General features: G+C 36.4%; 2 protein-coding genes across 5 annotated transcripts in view; both read left to right on the top strand.

Moving 5' to 3' along the window:
• Positions 1-6,460, top strand: part of LOC127879704 (protocadherin Fat 1-like) — a 148,872-nt gene extending 142,412 nt beyond the window's left edge. For all 3 annotated transcript variants that reach the window (XM_052426699.1, XM_052426700.1, XM_052426701.1), the window contains one exon: positions 1,394-6,460. In XM_052426699.1, coding sequence (XP_052282659.1) covers positions 1,394-1,503 — 110 coding nt within the window. In that variant the 3' untranslated portion in view covers positions 1,504-6,460. The remainder of the gene's footprint in view (positions 1-1,393) is intronic.
• An 8,051-nt stretch (positions 6,461-14,511) lies between these two features.
• Positions 14,512-18,253, top strand: part of LOC127879703 (protocadherin Fat 1-like) — a 197,054-nt gene continuing 193,312 nt past the window's right edge. The window contains exon 1 of one of the 2 annotated variants that reach the window (XM_052426697.1): positions 14,512-14,914. The gene's annotated coding sequence lies outside the window, so the exon portion shown is untranslated. The remainder of the gene's footprint in view (positions 14,915-18,253) is intronic. The other variant, XM_052426698.1, reaches the window with a different exon arrangement.

Raw genomic sequence — 18,253 nt, 5'->3', positions numbered from 1 at the left:
CATCAGCTAATAAATAACCACACCCCACATTATACCCCCTCTCACCCCCCACACCCCTACCTGCCCACCCCCATTTTTTTTAAACATCATCTAATAAATTACCACACCCCACATTATACCCCCCTCTCACCCCCACCCCCCTACCCCCCCACCCCCCTATTTTTTTTAAAAACATCATCTAATAAATTACCACCCCCCACATTATACCCCCCTCTCACCCCCCACCTACCCCCCCCCCCACCCCCCCAATTTTTTTTTAAACATCATCTAATAAATAACCACACCCCACATTATACCCCCCTCTCACCCCCTTTACCCCCCCCCCCCCACCCCCCCAAAAAAAAAAACAACAAAAACAACAACAAACAAAACTTTTATTTTTTATTTTTGAAAGATCGTCTAATAAATTATTGAATATGAACAATTTCCCCATGATGGCTTACGTTATACTGTCAAGCACTCAAATAGTCGAGCGCGCTGTCCTCTGACAGCTCTTGTCTGTATACATCCTTGAAGTTGTTAGTTAAGGTCTTTAAAATAGATACTTTTTTGAAGTACAAGTACCCAGTTTATTTCCAATGTTCCAGAAATATACAGCAAACTTAACAGATGGATTAAAAAAAAAAGCTTTTTTTCTGTGTGAGCACTGATATATTGATATTTGCTTAACTATAAAACTATATAGATTGTATATGTAATCGAGATTGTACATTATATATATTACAAACTGATATATCTTGTATATGACATCATTAATTGATATAATAATGGTTGTTTTTGATCATCATATGAGTGTACAGGATTTTTTGGTTTCATGATCATGTATTTTTAAGATTTCTCAATTCCTCAATTTGCGCTTGACAAGCAGATGATAACAACAATTTCTCTCCTGGTACATTTTTTAGAGTTTCATTATTCCTTCTTATAAAATTCTTGTAGTCAAATACTGCACCATAATATTCATTGTACTTGTTAATATTACTTTATTGCATATCTGAATAATTATTATCTTCATCTTTGTTGCTTGACATTTGTATTGTCATGAATATTATCAAGCATCTTATACATTAAATTGAATTCAACAAGAAGCTTTTTTAACAAATACAGAGCAACAAATCTGTCAATAAAAAATGTAAAATACTTAATAATTTTCAACAAAACTGTGTATGTGCACATTCACAAAGCGTTATGATCACATAAATGTATTTGAAACATAGCTTTATATCATTTTAAGTAAATTTAAAAACTAAAACCCATTAATTCATCGTAACAGATTTATTTTGCTATCATGCATAAATGTCTGAGTTTCTTGTTTCATACTAAAGTAACCCACTGTCGTTGATGATGAAGCTGTGCGCTGCATACTGACCCTCCAATTTCCCGTTATTTTCAGGCTATCATTGGGACACGTCTGATTGGGCCCCGGAGAAGTCTCTCCCCAACATCAGCGAGCTACCCGCTGGTGAGTGCCTGGATTCTCCCGGGTCAGGAAGCCCTGCATAGCAACACATTCATCACCAAGGTTTATGTGACCAGGAACAGCGGCCACTACATGGCTGACTGGGAATTCATGGAGTCAGAATATGTCGGTGATTCAGAATTCGCAGAGACTGATACAGAAAATATTCCTGATATAGATCTACCAAACTATGAGGAACTTTTAGCTGAGCAGAGTCGACTATTGGAGGGGTATGAGAGTAGGAATATTAACGTTCACATCCACCCGAACTATTACCTGCCCCTGAACTCGAGTTTCACGAGCACTCACAGCGCAGAGGAAGGTCCGCGCCAGGAAATCTGGCCTCCTCCGCCTGCCTACGCTATGAACTGGTCTGGACAACACTGCAAGTGACTCCAGCCACACCACCAGCTCAGAAGATGACAACGATTCTGTCTTACACTACGGCTTCCCTGTAAACCAGAACAATATCAATCGCTTGTCGATGATCACGACCGACAGCGAGTTTGATCATCGTCGGCTGTCAGCTGCTTTCACGACAGACAGTGACTTCAATGATGGTGATTACAACCATGGTGAGGTTGTGGATGATATGTCTGAAATCTCTGGTGTATGTGAGCTAGAAGACAGTGAGGCAAACATCAGCGATGATGAAAACACGCCCCTTCAGACTGACAAGCGGATTACAGAAGTTTAGACTGATACTGTTGGACTTCTTTTATGTGTGACAGGATTATCAATTATCTTTTCATAGATTAATGGTGATAGCCACAGTGAATATTGATTCTTGGGAACAAATTATTACAATCCTCACATTTTTGACAAACTATTCATCTGCTTAGCATATCATCGCAGTGTATTCCTGGTACAAAGCTTGCTTAGTGGTTTGGAATAAGAAGCCTCACTCTGATAAATTGGGCTTAATGCATATGCATAAAGTGTCATCCCAGATAAGCCTGTGCAGTTTTTGCAGGCTAATTAGGAACAACATTTTCTGCTTGACTGGATTTTCTTTTAGAAGAGACCTCCTTTAAACAAAAAATTTCATAAAGCTGAAAGTGTTGTTCCTGATTATCCTGTGAGGACTCCACAGGCTGATCTGGGATAAAGTTTGATGTACACTGCATTAAGCCCTGTTTTCCCAGAGCATGTCTCAATGTGTAATAGCTAAACTGTATTAGGAAAAGTATGAATTACATACACCTTTATTATTAGAAATATGTCTGAATACTTTGATGAATTAAATACAAAATGGAATTATTGGTATGATCATTAGATTAGGGCTTGAAGTATACTATAAGTATTAGGGCTTAGCTTTTTAAAATGTGATGTTCATTAAAGTATGAGCGTTTTTGTCATGTGGTGCTTTTTATAGTGTGTTTGTATAGCAATATTTTATCATAGATTCATCTTCAAAATCACTTTCATTCACTCATTGAAAATTATTTAAAAAAATACTTTTTGTTATATATGACTTTGTTTTATCGTGTTTTAAATGTATTTTTGTATTGTTGCAGTTTTTTGTCCCCTACAAGTTTCACCGGAGGGGACTTATGGTTTGCGCTCTGTCTGTCAGTCTGTCTGTCAGTCAGTCACACTTTTCTGGATCCTGCGATAACTTTAAAAGTTTTTAATATTTTTTCATGAAACTTGAAACATGGATAGATGGCAATATGGACATTATGCACGTCATTTCATTTTGTTGCTACGTCAAAAATTCTGGTTGCTATGGCAACAAATACACTAAAATTACTGCTGAAAATGGTGATTTTCTGGATCCTGCGATAACTTTAAAAGTTCTTAATATTTTTTCATGAAACTTGAAACATGGATAGATGGCAATATGGACATTATGCACGTCATTTCATTTTGTGCTTACGTCAAAAATTCTGGTTGCTATGGCAACAACAAAAATTCTGACAATTGTGGAATTTCTGACAATGGTGAAGCCGGTAGGGGACTATATTGCTTGGCAATAGTCTTGTTGTTGATGCTGTGTGTTGTTATAACCTGGTTACAGTATTTCAACCCAGGATCAAAATGATCCTGTAGTAAGTTGTGGCTAACACATTCATGTTGTGATCCTCTTTCACAGTCAGAACTTTCCAGAGTCCTGACTACCCAACACTTCAATCTATATCCACCAGTATGCCAAATGGATGATAAAACAGACATACTGACCTGAATCAATTAGGACGTCAGTCACTCCCAACACGTTTTTCTCTCCCATAAATTTAAAAATCAGACACTGGACCTGCTATATAGTAAAATATATGCTGATATACTTTGTACCTGCTTCATGGCTTAAGATTTAAAGTCATCATCTATAAATTATAAAGATAGTGGACCAATTTTTAAATATCTTTTCACTAGTGGTAAATACTTTGACTTTTTCAATAAACAATATATTGTTTACTATCAACAAAACTGATTGCTGCTACATGTAATAGGTATTTCTCTGTATGGTATTTATCCCTGGGCCTAAAAATGAAATCATTTTATTTGACATTGTAACATAGTCCTGGTCTTGAAGTTTTGGTATATTTTAAATTAATTGATTTATCTGAATTTTGTATATTGGTAACTTGTAACATTTTCCTTTTTCACATGCCATTATGTTGCTTTTAAAATTAAGTTAATTAGTTAATGACAAGTGAAAATGATGTCAACGTTTAGATTCTGGCCACAGTCCCAATGGCTCTGGATTGATGAGGATGTAAACTTGTCTGACAGGAAACAAAAGTCTTTCAATAAAGCTCAATGTGAATGCCTCTTCATGTAAGATAGGTGTGAGTGGGATGATTAATATTGGCAGTGAAGTTTAACCTCTAGATTAAAGTTGCTGTTCTTGATTTTCACAAACGCTCTGACCTCAGATTACACATTTGTGATGTTGTGAAACGAAGTGCTTCCCATATATTTATGCCTCCCTTGAAGAAGAGGGGGTATATTGTTTTGCACATGTCGGTCGGTCCGTCCACCAGATGGTTTCCTAATGATAACTCAAGAACGCTTAGGCCTAGGATCATGAAACTTCATAGGTACATTGATCATGACTGGCAGATGACCCCTATTGATTTTCAGGTCAAAGGTCAAGGTCACAGTGACTCGAAATAGTAAAATGGTTTCCCGATGATAACTCAAGAATGCTTAGGCCTAGGATCATGAAACTTCATAGGTACATTGATCATGACTGGCAGATGACCGTTATTGATTTTCAGGTCACTAGGTCAAAGGTCAAGGTCACAGTGACTCGAAATAGTAAAATGGTTTCCGGATGATAACTCAAGAATGCTTATGCCTACGAACATGAAACTTCATAGGTGCATTGATCATGACTGGCAGATGACCCTTATTGATTTTCAGGTCACTAGGTCAAAGGTCAAGGTCACAGTGACTCGAAATAGTAAAATGGTTTCCGGATGATAACTCAAGAATGCTTATGCCTAGAGGATCATGAAACTTCATAGGTACATTGATCATGACTGGCAAATGACCCCTATTGATTTTCAGGTCACTAGGTCAAAGGTCAAGGTCACAGTGACTTGAAACAGTAAAATGGTTTCCGGATGATAAATCAAGAATGCTTACGCCTAGGATCATGAAACTTCATAGGAACATTGATCATGACTGGCAGATGACCCCTATTGATTTTAAGGTCACTAGGTCAAAGGTCAAGGTCACAATGACTTGAAACAGTCAAATGGTTTCAGGATGATAACTCAAGAATGCTTTCTCCTAGGATCATGAAACTTCATAGGTACATTGATAATGACTGGCAGCCCTTGTTTCTTATTGATGTTGACATTATGTGTATGGCTGTACAGACATATCCATTAGCATTTTCCAGATGTATGTTTCAACTAGTTTGAAATATGTTTAGCGCGTTTTTATGATTGCAGTATACCAATATTACCAATAGGTAATTCATGGAAGGAATCATTATGATGAAATATTACTCTAATAATTCTGTTGATTTCCCATTCTGTTGTGTTTTTTTTTCAAAATTTCAATTTAAAATTCAATGAAAAGTTTCTTTCCTGGAAGTTTGCTTTCAATGTAATCATTTGTACGATTATGTTTACATATATCTATCATATGTATCAGATCAGATCCTATGTATTCAGATCTAAAACAAAGACTTTCAATTGGTTGCAATAGTCCAAGCCTATTGTGCAAGAAACTTTCCTTCTCCTTGTGACCATGAATGTATTAAAAAATTATTGTATGTCATAAAATGTAAATAAAATACATTATAAACAATTGTAAAACAATTACTCTGGAATTTGTGTTTAGGACTAAAGAGTTTTTAATGTTGATGTTTTATTCTTTCTGTTAATGTATTTTTGTGCATTTTAGCACCATTGATTTAAAACTTATTACGTATTGCATGATGCTAAGAAGAAGATAAACATGTGTAAATTATAAGAATTATTTTGTGATGTGTTCTTGCAAAATATTTTAATTCACCATAAGTTTAAAATTATTATTGTAAATTGGGCGGTTTTATTCTGTAATAGCTTTCTAGATCTGACATATACAAATTAAGGTTTAGTTAGAATTTTGCATTTGTTGTTTAAATTATAGTTTGTACATGTTCTTATATGTTGTTTTGTTAATTATTCATCAATGGTGTTTTCCATATTGCAGCTGTATGCAGCTTTCATTTCTATCAATGTTATCAAAATTATGATGTAATAATAGTTCATTTTATAAATGAATTAATTTATTAATTTGTATTATTTGTGCTTTAATATTTAAGCAAATGTAAGGAGTGTTTTCACTTCGTTTTAGAAGTGCATATATTTAAACCATGTGTTAATGTTTAGTTTGAAATAAAATTGGTATGAATCATAACAAATATTTTTGCTGGAAGGTATGTCCCCTTTGTACAGCTGCAATTGGGAAAACATGATTATGTTGTTGAGAATATATGTTAAAAGTATAAAACTATTAAAATGTTTTGATGCAAAACAAAATAATAAAAAACGGATAATTCTGCATTTTCTCTTTACTTAAATCGATTCTATTGTCAACCCATGCATATACAGTTGAACGCTGCTATTTCAAACATCGTAAATTACGGAATAATCGCTATTTCGATCTTGTCCCAGTCCCCATATTTTACATCTTTATTTGAGTAAATTTTACAAGAGACGTATAACAACATTGGGTGATGCATGAACAAACCTATTTCCTGATTTAAAGCAGAAATACAAATAGTGCCAAGCCGTCGACATGATCTAAAATATATTATTTGTTACATGTGTTGAAATAGTTAGAGGTCTAAAACATTTTTTCGCTGGTATCTGCTGTAAGTGCTAGGGAATGAATATTGGTAATGTAAAGACAAACACACTTTAACAGAATAAAGGTGGCCGCATTGATTTCTTGAGAAAATTCGAAAAACTTGCATTTGCAAACGGCACCATTGCCCAATCGACAACTTACTCACAGAAAGATTTTCTTAGCGTCGTTGAATATCTTGTATGTATTTTCATCTGCCATGAATTCCTCAAATGTATTATCTCTTTCAATGACCGATACGCTACCCTGCGTCATGAGAAAATGGGTCTGCCAACGAAGCTCCAGTCCAGCCTGCGCATCCGCGCAGTCTTGTCAGGATATGCATACTGAATAGCCTTCTCTGGAGGTTCCACGAAACCTTGCTTGCTTTTTATAGCAGATAGCGTAGCCCATGACAAGACTGCGCAAGTGCGCAGGCTGGGCTTGAGCTACACTGGCCGCATCTGCCATAAAACCAATGTTTGCATGACGCAGATGTAACAGGGTTATTTGAATGTGTGGAAAGAAAACTGTGTTGTGATCAAATATTAACATACCATATGTTTTGATGACGAAGACAAAAATCATAAAAAGCCATGTGAGGACACATGATGTGATCTTACATATCAAAATGTATATCTCAGAACACTATTATGTGGTTAAATATACGTGAACTTAATAACAAACATTTCATGTTGTGGATTTGCAACTATTAAGTGAAAAAGGAATACAACACTACTTAAACGTTTCTTTTTAATTAACTACCGTAGAAACTTCATTTTATTTTATACCTTCATTTCAAAGTCAGGATATACGCCGAATATCTTTATTAAAGATATTGTTTGTTTATATTGATGCAGCACTGGCTTAACATTATACTTAAGAAACGATGCAAGAACAATTAATTCATATAATAATTGGCTGCATGCGCTGACCATCAGCATCAATTAATTAATAAGAAGAGAACTAGAGGAATATCGCATGGGCATGAAACCCCACAGTACAAAATGACATACAAAAGGGTGACGCGAAGCCCGGGTGAAGAGGCTACAAGCAATGGTACTTCAAGGTTATCAATTAAACCTGGAAATTAAGTGGTCTGATTCAACCTAGTCATAAACGGGTGTACTCAAATAGCAACTTATCGTCTCCTCTTGAGAGCTGGCCATATTGTTAAGTATACATTTGCAAATTCATAACAACCATATGATTAGATATAAGAATGATTTACATATATATATAAACACAATTGGTATTGCATAATATCTATAATTTTAAAATGGCAATTTACAATGCCCCTATTGTTACTGTGTATAATGAATGCATACAAAGGTTCCGTAGCCTAGGGACCTATACAATCATGTTTGTATAGGTCCCTGTGTAGCCTTATACTATAGCAAAATGATGAGCGCATGACGTTATGTTCGTTTTACAAGAGAGTGAGTTTCCGTGGTTTACAATTGCAAAAGATTCGGAACCATATACAACGAAACAGTTTAATGTATTGTTTTGCGGATAATTGAGTAGGAAATCTTTGCATAGCGTAACTGGATACACAAATTGATCAACAAAATGAAACATGTTTGGTCACCAAGAAATACTTGTTTTATGCTTCAGATTTGGTAGGGACCTGTACAAACATGTTTGTATAGGTCCCTGAATTTGTGCAGGTTCGATTCATGAAATCTCTCGAAACCCCGTCCTTTTGTATACAACCCTGGCACTGGGTGTTTTAGTGTATTTGCTTTCAATTTCATATTTGGGAGACGCTTTGGATTATATATTTTTCTATTGATTATTATTAATGCGGCTGTCTTATTTATTCTATATCAAAGTCACGGACGGCCACAAATAGGATCGGAACGGGGGATACATTTTCACCACAGATCTATCGGATTCTTTGTTTGATATTAGTCTATGTAATTATATTGAAATTAAATTTACTTATGTTTTTTTATTGTTATATATCATACTATAACTGATATTTTGCGCGTGTCTGCAAAGGTCCCAGTACAAGGACGAATTAAAGCCGTGGTTTCACCTCTCGCATTTCGGTTAACATTTTGGTAAGTATAAAACAAATCTATAATGCAAACTAGATCATTCTGGAACTCCGATACGTAAACTCATTGAAATTAAAAAATCGTCGAATTTACTATCTGTTAAGTGTTTCTGGTATGATTCAAATGATTTGACAGACATAAAAAAACATATGAATTATCATATTAGCCTCGTTCTGGGAAAACTGTGCTTATTGCACATGCGTGAAATGTCGTCCCAGATTAGCATGTGCAGTGCGCAAGGGATAATCAGGGACAACACTTTCCGCTGTTGTTGAAATTTTCATTTAAAAGAGGTGTCTTCTAGACGAAAATCCAGTGTGAACTTAAAGTTGCGACCTTGATATGCCTGTGCAGACTGAACCGGCTAATATGGGACAACACTTTACCAAAGTACATTGAGCCTTGCTTGTTCAAGGCTCAAAAACATTCCATTTAACGGAAATAAATCATGGTCTGGCATTAACTTTTGAAAACTGGAAGTCTGAACTTTCTGTTCTCTGATATGGAGGTTTTGCTGATAGTATTTGGCATTTTGGCTTTACAATTTGTAATGGTAGACAAACGTGCATAATAAAAATCGAAAAACAGAAACAAAGGAATCCGAACACGCGGGACCTACTCCCGCAGCGTCCGACTGAGTGGCGGGGGCCTCTGAAAACGTGCATGTCCAAAGAGGCTGCTGGGTTGAAAATGTCTATGTCCCAAAACACCCCAGCCCGAGCAGTGGGATAGTAGCAAGGGAGTTGTTTCCCTTGTCCGTAAACAAACAACCGTACAAAGCGGGCCACACTGCTGCAGCGGGACTATCACTGCAAGGTAAAGATCCCCCACCCTTAAAGTGTTCTACGGGCATAACACCCCCACAATAAATCTTGAATCTGGTGCTGAACTTAACATAATAAAGCTCTTAGTTGCGAAAAAGTTGGGTATCCGTGTAATGAATGCCTCTCAAACAGCAATTCAGGCTGATGGCATGACCCCACTTCCTACCGTAGGTGAGGTACATATCAAGTTAATCAGGGGCTGCAGGCTGCTGACGTTTGATGCATTAGTCGTAGACAAGTTTGATGTGCATGTATAAGGTGGTATCCCCTTCATGGAAGCGAATGATATATCTCTCCGACCAGCAAAGCATGAAATCATGATAGCGTCTGATCCACCAATATTATATGGCCCTTCTGCTTCATCTAGTGACAGTAAACATGCAGATTGTTTTACAAAACGTCCGTATGTTTTACGAGTATCTTCTTCCAATACCATTGTGTGGCCAGGGGATTACATTGAGGTACAGTTACCCTCGACAGAAACACCAGACACAATTCTTGCTTTAGAGCCCAGATCTGACTCTGTCAACACAAACGGTTCGTGGCCCATCCCACAGATAATAGATGCCGTTGATGGAAATATTAAAATCCAAAATGATTCTGGGATTCCACAAAAGCTAGGCAAGCACGATCATTTTGCCAGGCGCTTCCAACTATCCCGATGGTATTAAAGAACGTTGTGTCTGAACCTACATGTACCTTGCGTGAACCAGTAGGCATTGAGAAATCCTCATCAAATAGCATTGATATGGACCCTGACAACATTTTGCATTTTGACATTAAAGTTCAATTTCAATCCCTTCATATGTATGAGAGTGTCTTCAATGGAGACATTTCTGGATATAATGGAGCATGCGGACCTTTTGAAGCAAATGTCAACATGGGTCCCACACTACCGCCGCAACGTAAGGGAAGAGTACCTCGATAGGCAAAAGACAAGCTTGTTGAGTTACAGGCTAAGGTTGATGACCTGGAAGAAAAGAGGGTTTTTGTTCGTCCAAAAGATGTTGAAGTAAGCGTCATATACTTGAATCCCTCATTTTTAGTGAAGAAGGCGAATGGCGGTTACAGATTGGTTATCACTTTCAGTGAGGTAGCAAGGTACAGCAAACCACAGCCATCCTTTATACCATTTTGCGCACTATTGCACCGTGGAAATATCTAATTGTAACTGACCTGACCAGCGCTTTTTACCAGATACCCTTAAGCAAGAACTCTATGAAATATTGTGGGGTGGTTACACCATTCAAGGGTGTACGAGTGTATACAAGGACCGCGATGGGAATGACAGGCTCTGAAACAGCAATTGAGGAGGTTATGTGCCGCGTACTATGTGGATGTCTACAGGACGGCATTGTAGCTAAGCTCGCTGATGACCTTTATTTGGGTGCAAACGCCAGCACTCTATGAAAACTGGAAGCGTGTTTCGTCAGCACTTGACAAAGCAAACCTCAAATTATCGCCAACAAAGACAGTCACATGTCCTACAACAGCTACTATCTTGGGTTGGACATGGTCGAATGGCAAACTTTTAGCAAGCAAACACAAGTTATCAGCCTTGTCTACGTGTACTGCTCCTGAAACTGTCACGGGTTTGCGAGGTTTTATTGGTACGTACAAGATCTTAGGCAGAGTGATCCCCAAGACATCACGATACCTCTCTCAGCTTAAAGACGCTATAGTTGGTCGCTCTGGACATGACAAAATTTTGTGGTGTGATGAGTTGCATAACCAATTTACGGCTGCACAGAAAGCTCTTCTCAACCACAAGTCAATCATATTACCGAGGCCGGACGGTCAAATTTGGATTGTTACTGATGGCTCAGTAGTTCAGAGAGACATAGGTGCCACTATGTATGTTACCCGAAATAGTAGCCTACATTTAGCCGGTTTCTTCAGTGCCAAACTACGGAAGCATCAAGTGACGTGGCTACCTTGCGAGATGGAGGCTTTGTCTATCAATGCTGCAGTAAAGCATTTCAGTCCCTACAGTGTTCAATCCAAATACCAAGCATGTGTTTTAACAGTCAGTTTTCCTTGTGTTCGTTCTATTGACAATTTGTGCAGAGGTGAGTTTTCGTCCAGTCCGAGAGTCACGTCTTTCTTGTCTTCTGTCAGTCGTTATGGTGTGAATCTATCTGGCGGGATCTGTGAATTTGCATTCAGACTTCGCTAGTCGCAATGCCCCAGAGTACATTAGCCAGAACTGTCAAATTTGAAAATTTATAATAGAGACCGAGGACTCTGTTGTGCGCGCTATGTATGGTGCAAATACTGCGGAATCGGGGTCTCAACTTCCTTACTCATCTAGATCAGCTTGGAAAGACATTCAGCAAATCTGTCCAGACTTACGCCGCGTTCACGCTCACCTCAGGCAGGGTACTAGACCATCCAACAAGCTAACTAATGTTCGGGATGTCAAAAGATATTTGAACGATGTTTCGATCTAAAAAAAAAACAATCTTTTGGTGGTGACGCGAACTGATCCTCTTGTGTCTCCCGTTGATCTCATTGTAGTTCCGCGCTCTATTGCTGAAGAACTTGTAACTGCACTTCACATTAAGCTTAATCACCCATCTAAACATCATCTTGTGTTAGCTGTGAAAAGACAATTTCATCTTTTAGAATTAGTTCAGGTTGTTGATCGTGCACATAATGCATGTAATGTGTGTGCTTCCTTAAAGTCTGTACCTAAGACTATGATTGAACAATCATCCGAAGAAGCTCCTGAAATTGTCGGTGCTTTTCTTGCTATGGACGTTCTACGCTGGAGCAAGCAGATGATTTTAGTTTTGCGGCAAACCGTCAGCTCTTTGACCAAGTCTTGTATCATTGACAATGAAATAGCTAGCTGAAACATTACGCAGTGCATACCTCAGTCTTATGGTTGAGTTACATCTTCTTGACGGACTAATGGCAGTAGTTAGGTGTGACCCAGCACCAGGTTTTATTGCATTAAACGAGACGACGTTTTACGCAGATACCGTGTAATATTGGATGTGGGAAGAGTTAAGAACCCAAACAAGAACCATGTTGCAAAAAAAAGCCATTCTCGAGCTTGAATCTGAAATAGTTCGACAAGAACCTGGCGGTCATCCACTTACACCACTACAGTTGGCAACTGCTACTGCGCGATAAAACTCCAGGATTCGACATGCAGGACTTTCTTCTAGAGAAATACGGACACAGAGAAGTCAATTCACAAATGAGCGGATTCCCTTGTCTGATAGGGAGCTTATTTTTAAGCAATATGATACCCGATTCGACAATCATCAGTTAAGTGCTGAGTCTAAATGCAAAACTTATACTTCAAATGCAGTGTCCAATGTCAGTGTTGGTGATTTATTTTATTTTAAACCTATTTATTTAAGCTCGATTGCATAACAAGCCTAAGCTTATATTAAACGCTCTCGAGTCCGTTTTTCCTTGGTGTCTATGGGGAAGATCTAAAGAACGCTCCCACAGTTGGGATCGAACCCATGACCTACCGATCGCTAGGCGGACACCATATCCACTACACCACGGCGATCTTAATGATTTAGTGTATTTATATTCCGATAGGAAGAAGCATCAATGTCGTGATCGTTATTTGGTTGTGTCTGTTTATAGTGCTAATCAGTGGTGCTTTATAAAAAAATTCATAGGCAATCAATTACGCGCGTTGTCTTATAAAGTCAAGATAAGTGAATGTTACCATGCTACTAATCAATCAAGTGTTGAGTCGCGAGTGCCTTTGTATCACAATTCAGTGGATAGTGATTCCGAGGAATTACCGGTAACCCACCCGTACCTTCCATCCACGCAAGTCTTCGTTCCACCTACCATGCCTACACTCACCCAGCCCAGTGTGGAGATGGAGTCTCGAATTCCTACTCAGTAGGATTTGACTTCTTATGACAATGCCCAGAAGCAGAGGTGCTGGTCCCTATCCTTGACTTGCCTGAAGGACCATGCAGTCAGCACGTTTCTAGGCATCAACGTGCAAGCAAAACGGCCTAAGCATTTTAATGATTATGTTTTACTTTGAACTTTGTACTCGTGTTTGATACATTTTGTCTAACATTGACACACCACCTTTTTCTACTATGTACAAATGCATATGTTACTAACTATAGTACTATGTAAGTGTTTCAGTTGTGGTCCTTTTCAAGTTAAAAGTACCTAAGTTGTGCTAACATAAGCCTGTTTATCATAATTACTGTTCTCTTTATTTTTATTCCATTCAGGGACGTGTTCCATTCTTAGTTAAATTGACGTTTTACGGAGTTTGATGTTCATAGCGCATGTCCAGTACAGTTAATCACGATTTTACTTATTAGCCTGAGATTTATTTACATAACCTACAAGTATATGTATATACAGGTATTTTCTTAAAATATTCATGTATCACCTGGTCAAGTATGCACTATAACTATTCATTGAGACAAGTTTTATTGAAGTTGTGGTATGTCCACATAACTATTAACATTTTAATTGCATTTTTACTTCTCTTACCCATATAAACCGTTTTATTTCATGTGTATGCTTTTTGAAAAAAATAATTTCTATTTATGTAATGTTACTTAATGGCTGGCACCTTTTACTCTCTTGAGTCATTGATATGAACAATTATGCATATAATATATTATTTAGTCTTTGTGAGGGAGAAAAGAGGTAGCGCCGATTTATTTGGTTATTTTGGTGTTTCGTTTTACTCGATTTGGGAGGAGTTACTTCCCTTACTCCTACTATGGACACTGTTGCTTAAAAATAAACGTTTTGCACAAAGATTATTTGTCCTGAGGTAATTATAAACTACTGGCACAAGACAGAGACCTCCTCCGACATGGTCAATTGGCGAGAAATGCCCGTCCGAATGTGCATATTACTTTACATCGAAAATAATTTCTTGAAAATTACTGTTTGGCAACCAGTGTCACCCGTGTTTACACCTGATGTAATTGTAAGCTCCGCCCATTGAGATTATTATTATCTACTTTCGGTTTATCAAATATGCTAACCAAGTAACATCTACTTCTGAATTTATCAATTAGATCTAAATATATGTTTTTATATATGATTCAAAATGCATCAAGCGTCTAACTCTTTACTTATGGGATTCAATTACTTTTATTTGGGTTCTACTTTATGTCGTACACTGGAGTTATTCGGCCACTATGTACACATTGGATATTGGAGATTTTCATTCATGTTTGAGTGTGCAGTGAAAATGGAAGGTTACTGTTAATAGTTTGCTGAAAGTTCAGACAGTTGGAATACTTATGAATATGTTTCATGGCCTGGTATGGACTTATTTTGTTATGTGCATTTACATTTTTGACAATTCTGTAAGTGTGTGGAGTTCTCACCTGTGCCAATTGCTTAGGACACACGGGTTTAGAAAAAAGTCATTCACTTAAAATTTAAACTAAAATAATTATAGTCTAGGTCATATTGAAGTATGAAATATCAATTGTTAGCTAGCATTATCAAGTGAAACAGTAAAAACAACAACAAATATTGTGTAGTTCTACCTGTATTGTGTATCAATGTAAATAAACTTGTAGTTGTATAGTTCTACAATCACAACACCTCTTTTTTTTAATCAATGATAATGCAAATTATGATTTAATAAAAAATGATGATAAAAAAAATCCAGATATAGATGCCAACAAGACTATATCCAGATATATGTAATTTATGCGATTTTATCATCCATAATGTAATGCACACTGATATGGTGTTTTTAATGATCTTAATTGCTAGCCAGGGGGTGTCATTAAAGAAGTGTGTTAATCACACCTGATAGGTGACATTAATTTCATAAACAGACTGTAAAGACCTTATTTAACAGTTTAATTTAAGAAAAAAACAACAGACACACATGCTCTCAACATAATTGCTTGATTTATCCATCATCATTACATGTAAAGTAAAAATAACATTAATTAGTGTAAATTTATTTGTGAAGTGATTTCGCGTGGATAAATGAAGGGCATACCAAGGCAGCTCAGGAGTCCAGCCCATGTGTCTATCATTGTTTGTGGTCTGAAGTACACGTTAAATCTGTATTCAGTATCCACTGGCATTTATAAATGGGCTTGTTTAGTGTCCATGTCAACAATGACCTTGAAACAATGCTTTGTTTCATGATGAATATTAAATTAAATATGAACATATAATTTATGTTTTAAATATAATTTATGTTTGAAATCAAAACAGAATGCTATATTTTTGCAAGTTATGTGATAAGATATCATATTTTAAACTTGACAAATGACTTTAATTTACATACATTTTCTTTAGCTGATAACACTTATCATCATTCACCATTTTTATTTGTGTCTGAGGTAAAAAGGGAATGATACATGATGAGATTGAAATTTATATTAAAATGTGGTTTGTGCAGTCAGCTGTCATGCTTGAGAGAAATGTAAGTTTAATTAACATCAAAGTTTTAGAAGTTTAATTTTACAATGTAAATTTATTTTCTATCTTTGCATATTTCCTATTTTTATGGTATTTTGCATCAAAAATCAAAGTAGCGAAATAATTTACCAAACAATAGAGATTTCACTAGATTTGAAAACCAGGAGTTACATGACCCTCTGCTTAAAACTTTCAGGGGTCAAATGACATTTTCAAGGTTAAAATGAATTATTGTCAGATGTTTGTTAATGTACATTTTAGTCAAATATGATGCGATTTTTCCAATCATAAGGGCTCCAGCTCTGTTCCCAAAATTGTGAAAAAACATTGGTTAGGGTTTTGGTTGTTTTTGAATCAAACTTTTGTTTTATCCTCAACAGTAGTTTTTAGTTGCCTATCATTCTGATACATTAATATTTATATCAGTGCATGCAAGCAAAACAGAAACTAAAAATTTCTCTGTTCACTGTATGCCAGTACATCTACCTTCCATTGCAACACCACTATTTAATAAAAATTATCACAGTCTTGCACCTAGACATTTATGTTCTGCACATTTTTGCAATCTTTGTTTACCCAGACAGTTAAAGGGCATCAGTTTTCATCATAACTCCGATCCATCACTAAACCTCAAAGTCCCTTCAAACCTCCACAAAATTATGGGCCATTACATGGTACAGTGATCTGCAGTGACTACAAATAGATAAGATCATGTAATGTGCCCTGCTGTCAGAGACTATGTGTTCTATGGTGGTGTTATTGGCTTATTGTATTCAATTATCTTGGGTACTATTTTACAGGTGGCTTGTATCTGTTGTTAATAATGTTCAGTTGTTTTGATGTCCTGTGATTTTACAGGCTGCTGGTGTTGTCTCAGGGAATTGTTTGAAGATCTTGGTGGATTAAGTAACTAATGTATAAATTATTATTTGTAGTAATTTAATTGTATTTTTTTATACTGGAGGACATATTGTTTTTGCCCTGTCTGTTTGTTGGTTGGTTTGTTTGGGTCAAACTTAAACATTGGCCATAACTTTTGTAATATTGAAGATAGCAACTTGATATTTGGCATGCACATGCATCTCATGGGGCTGCACATTTTGAGTGGTGAAAGGTCAAGGTCAAGATCATCCTTCAAGGTCAAAGGTCAAATATATGAGGGGGGACATAGTGTTTCACAAACACATCTTGTTGTTGTCAGATTTTAATGATAGTCACAGTATTCATTTATTTTAACCTGTGTAATTACACACAATATGATTATATCAACTTAGCTTAATACTGCCGCTCTGTAAGAGTCAATAATATTACAATCAACTACCTGAGTATAAAAATATATAATTATTATTAACAGTATTTCTTGTATTGTATTGAAGACATGCACTATCATTATAAAGATATGCCCACACATAGCAGTCTGTGTTTTATCAAGATCAAAGTTTGTAAACACAGAAAATCATTGCAATCATATATATATAGTACTTGATAAATGATGTCTACTATCGTTTTGATCACTGTAAGTTGCAACAGTTCAGGTCAGTTGATTACTTTGGTAATTCTTGATAGCAGCCATAATTATAATTTTCTGCCCCAAAGGAGACATCTTTTTTAGTGGGGAAAGCCTGTGAAATGCATGCAAATCTGAACCAACAATATATTTTGTATTACTATTTTTCATTCTTGGTTTATTAAACTTTAAGTTCAGAACAATTACCATAGAAATATATTTTGCAAATCAACATACCACAGAATAAAACCCACTTTAAAAGACATTTTCTTGCTATGTGTTCCACAGATTGTATGTGAAATTTCCCACATTTTAGCTTGATAAGAAACTGATGATAGCTATTGTCTCTAGTGTTTGTGGTCAAATACATGTATTGTGTTTCCCCACCCACCAGTACAGTAAATGGAATCTGTTCAACAGTCTGAATGCTGCAAAGCTTGGGGATTTGTATTTGCTGGTTTTGAGAAATCACAGACAAGTGTAAAAGGCATTTATTAATGCTCATTTTGTCACTGGTAATGCATGCTTCGAACATAATGGAGGGAGTTGTTGATAATTTGAGTGTGTTATTTCAAATGGTTGAATAATCTTATATGTTTTTTTATTCTAAAGGAAATGCTCTAATCAGTTAGGTAATGAATTTGAATAAATATTTGCAGAAGAAGAATTTAGGCGAGAGATAAAAATTTGTTTGGTGTGAATGTAA

The sequence above is a fragment of the Dreissena polymorpha genome, chromosome 4 (genome assembly GCF_020536995.1).
Source record: "Dreissena polymorpha isolate Duluth1 chromosome 4, UMN_Dpol_1.0, whole genome shotgun sequence".
Taxonomy (NCBI): domain Eukaryota; kingdom Metazoa; phylum Mollusca; class Bivalvia; order Myida; family Dreissenidae; genus Dreissena; species Dreissena polymorpha.
This window is presented reverse-complemented; position numbering and strand designations above follow the sequence as displayed.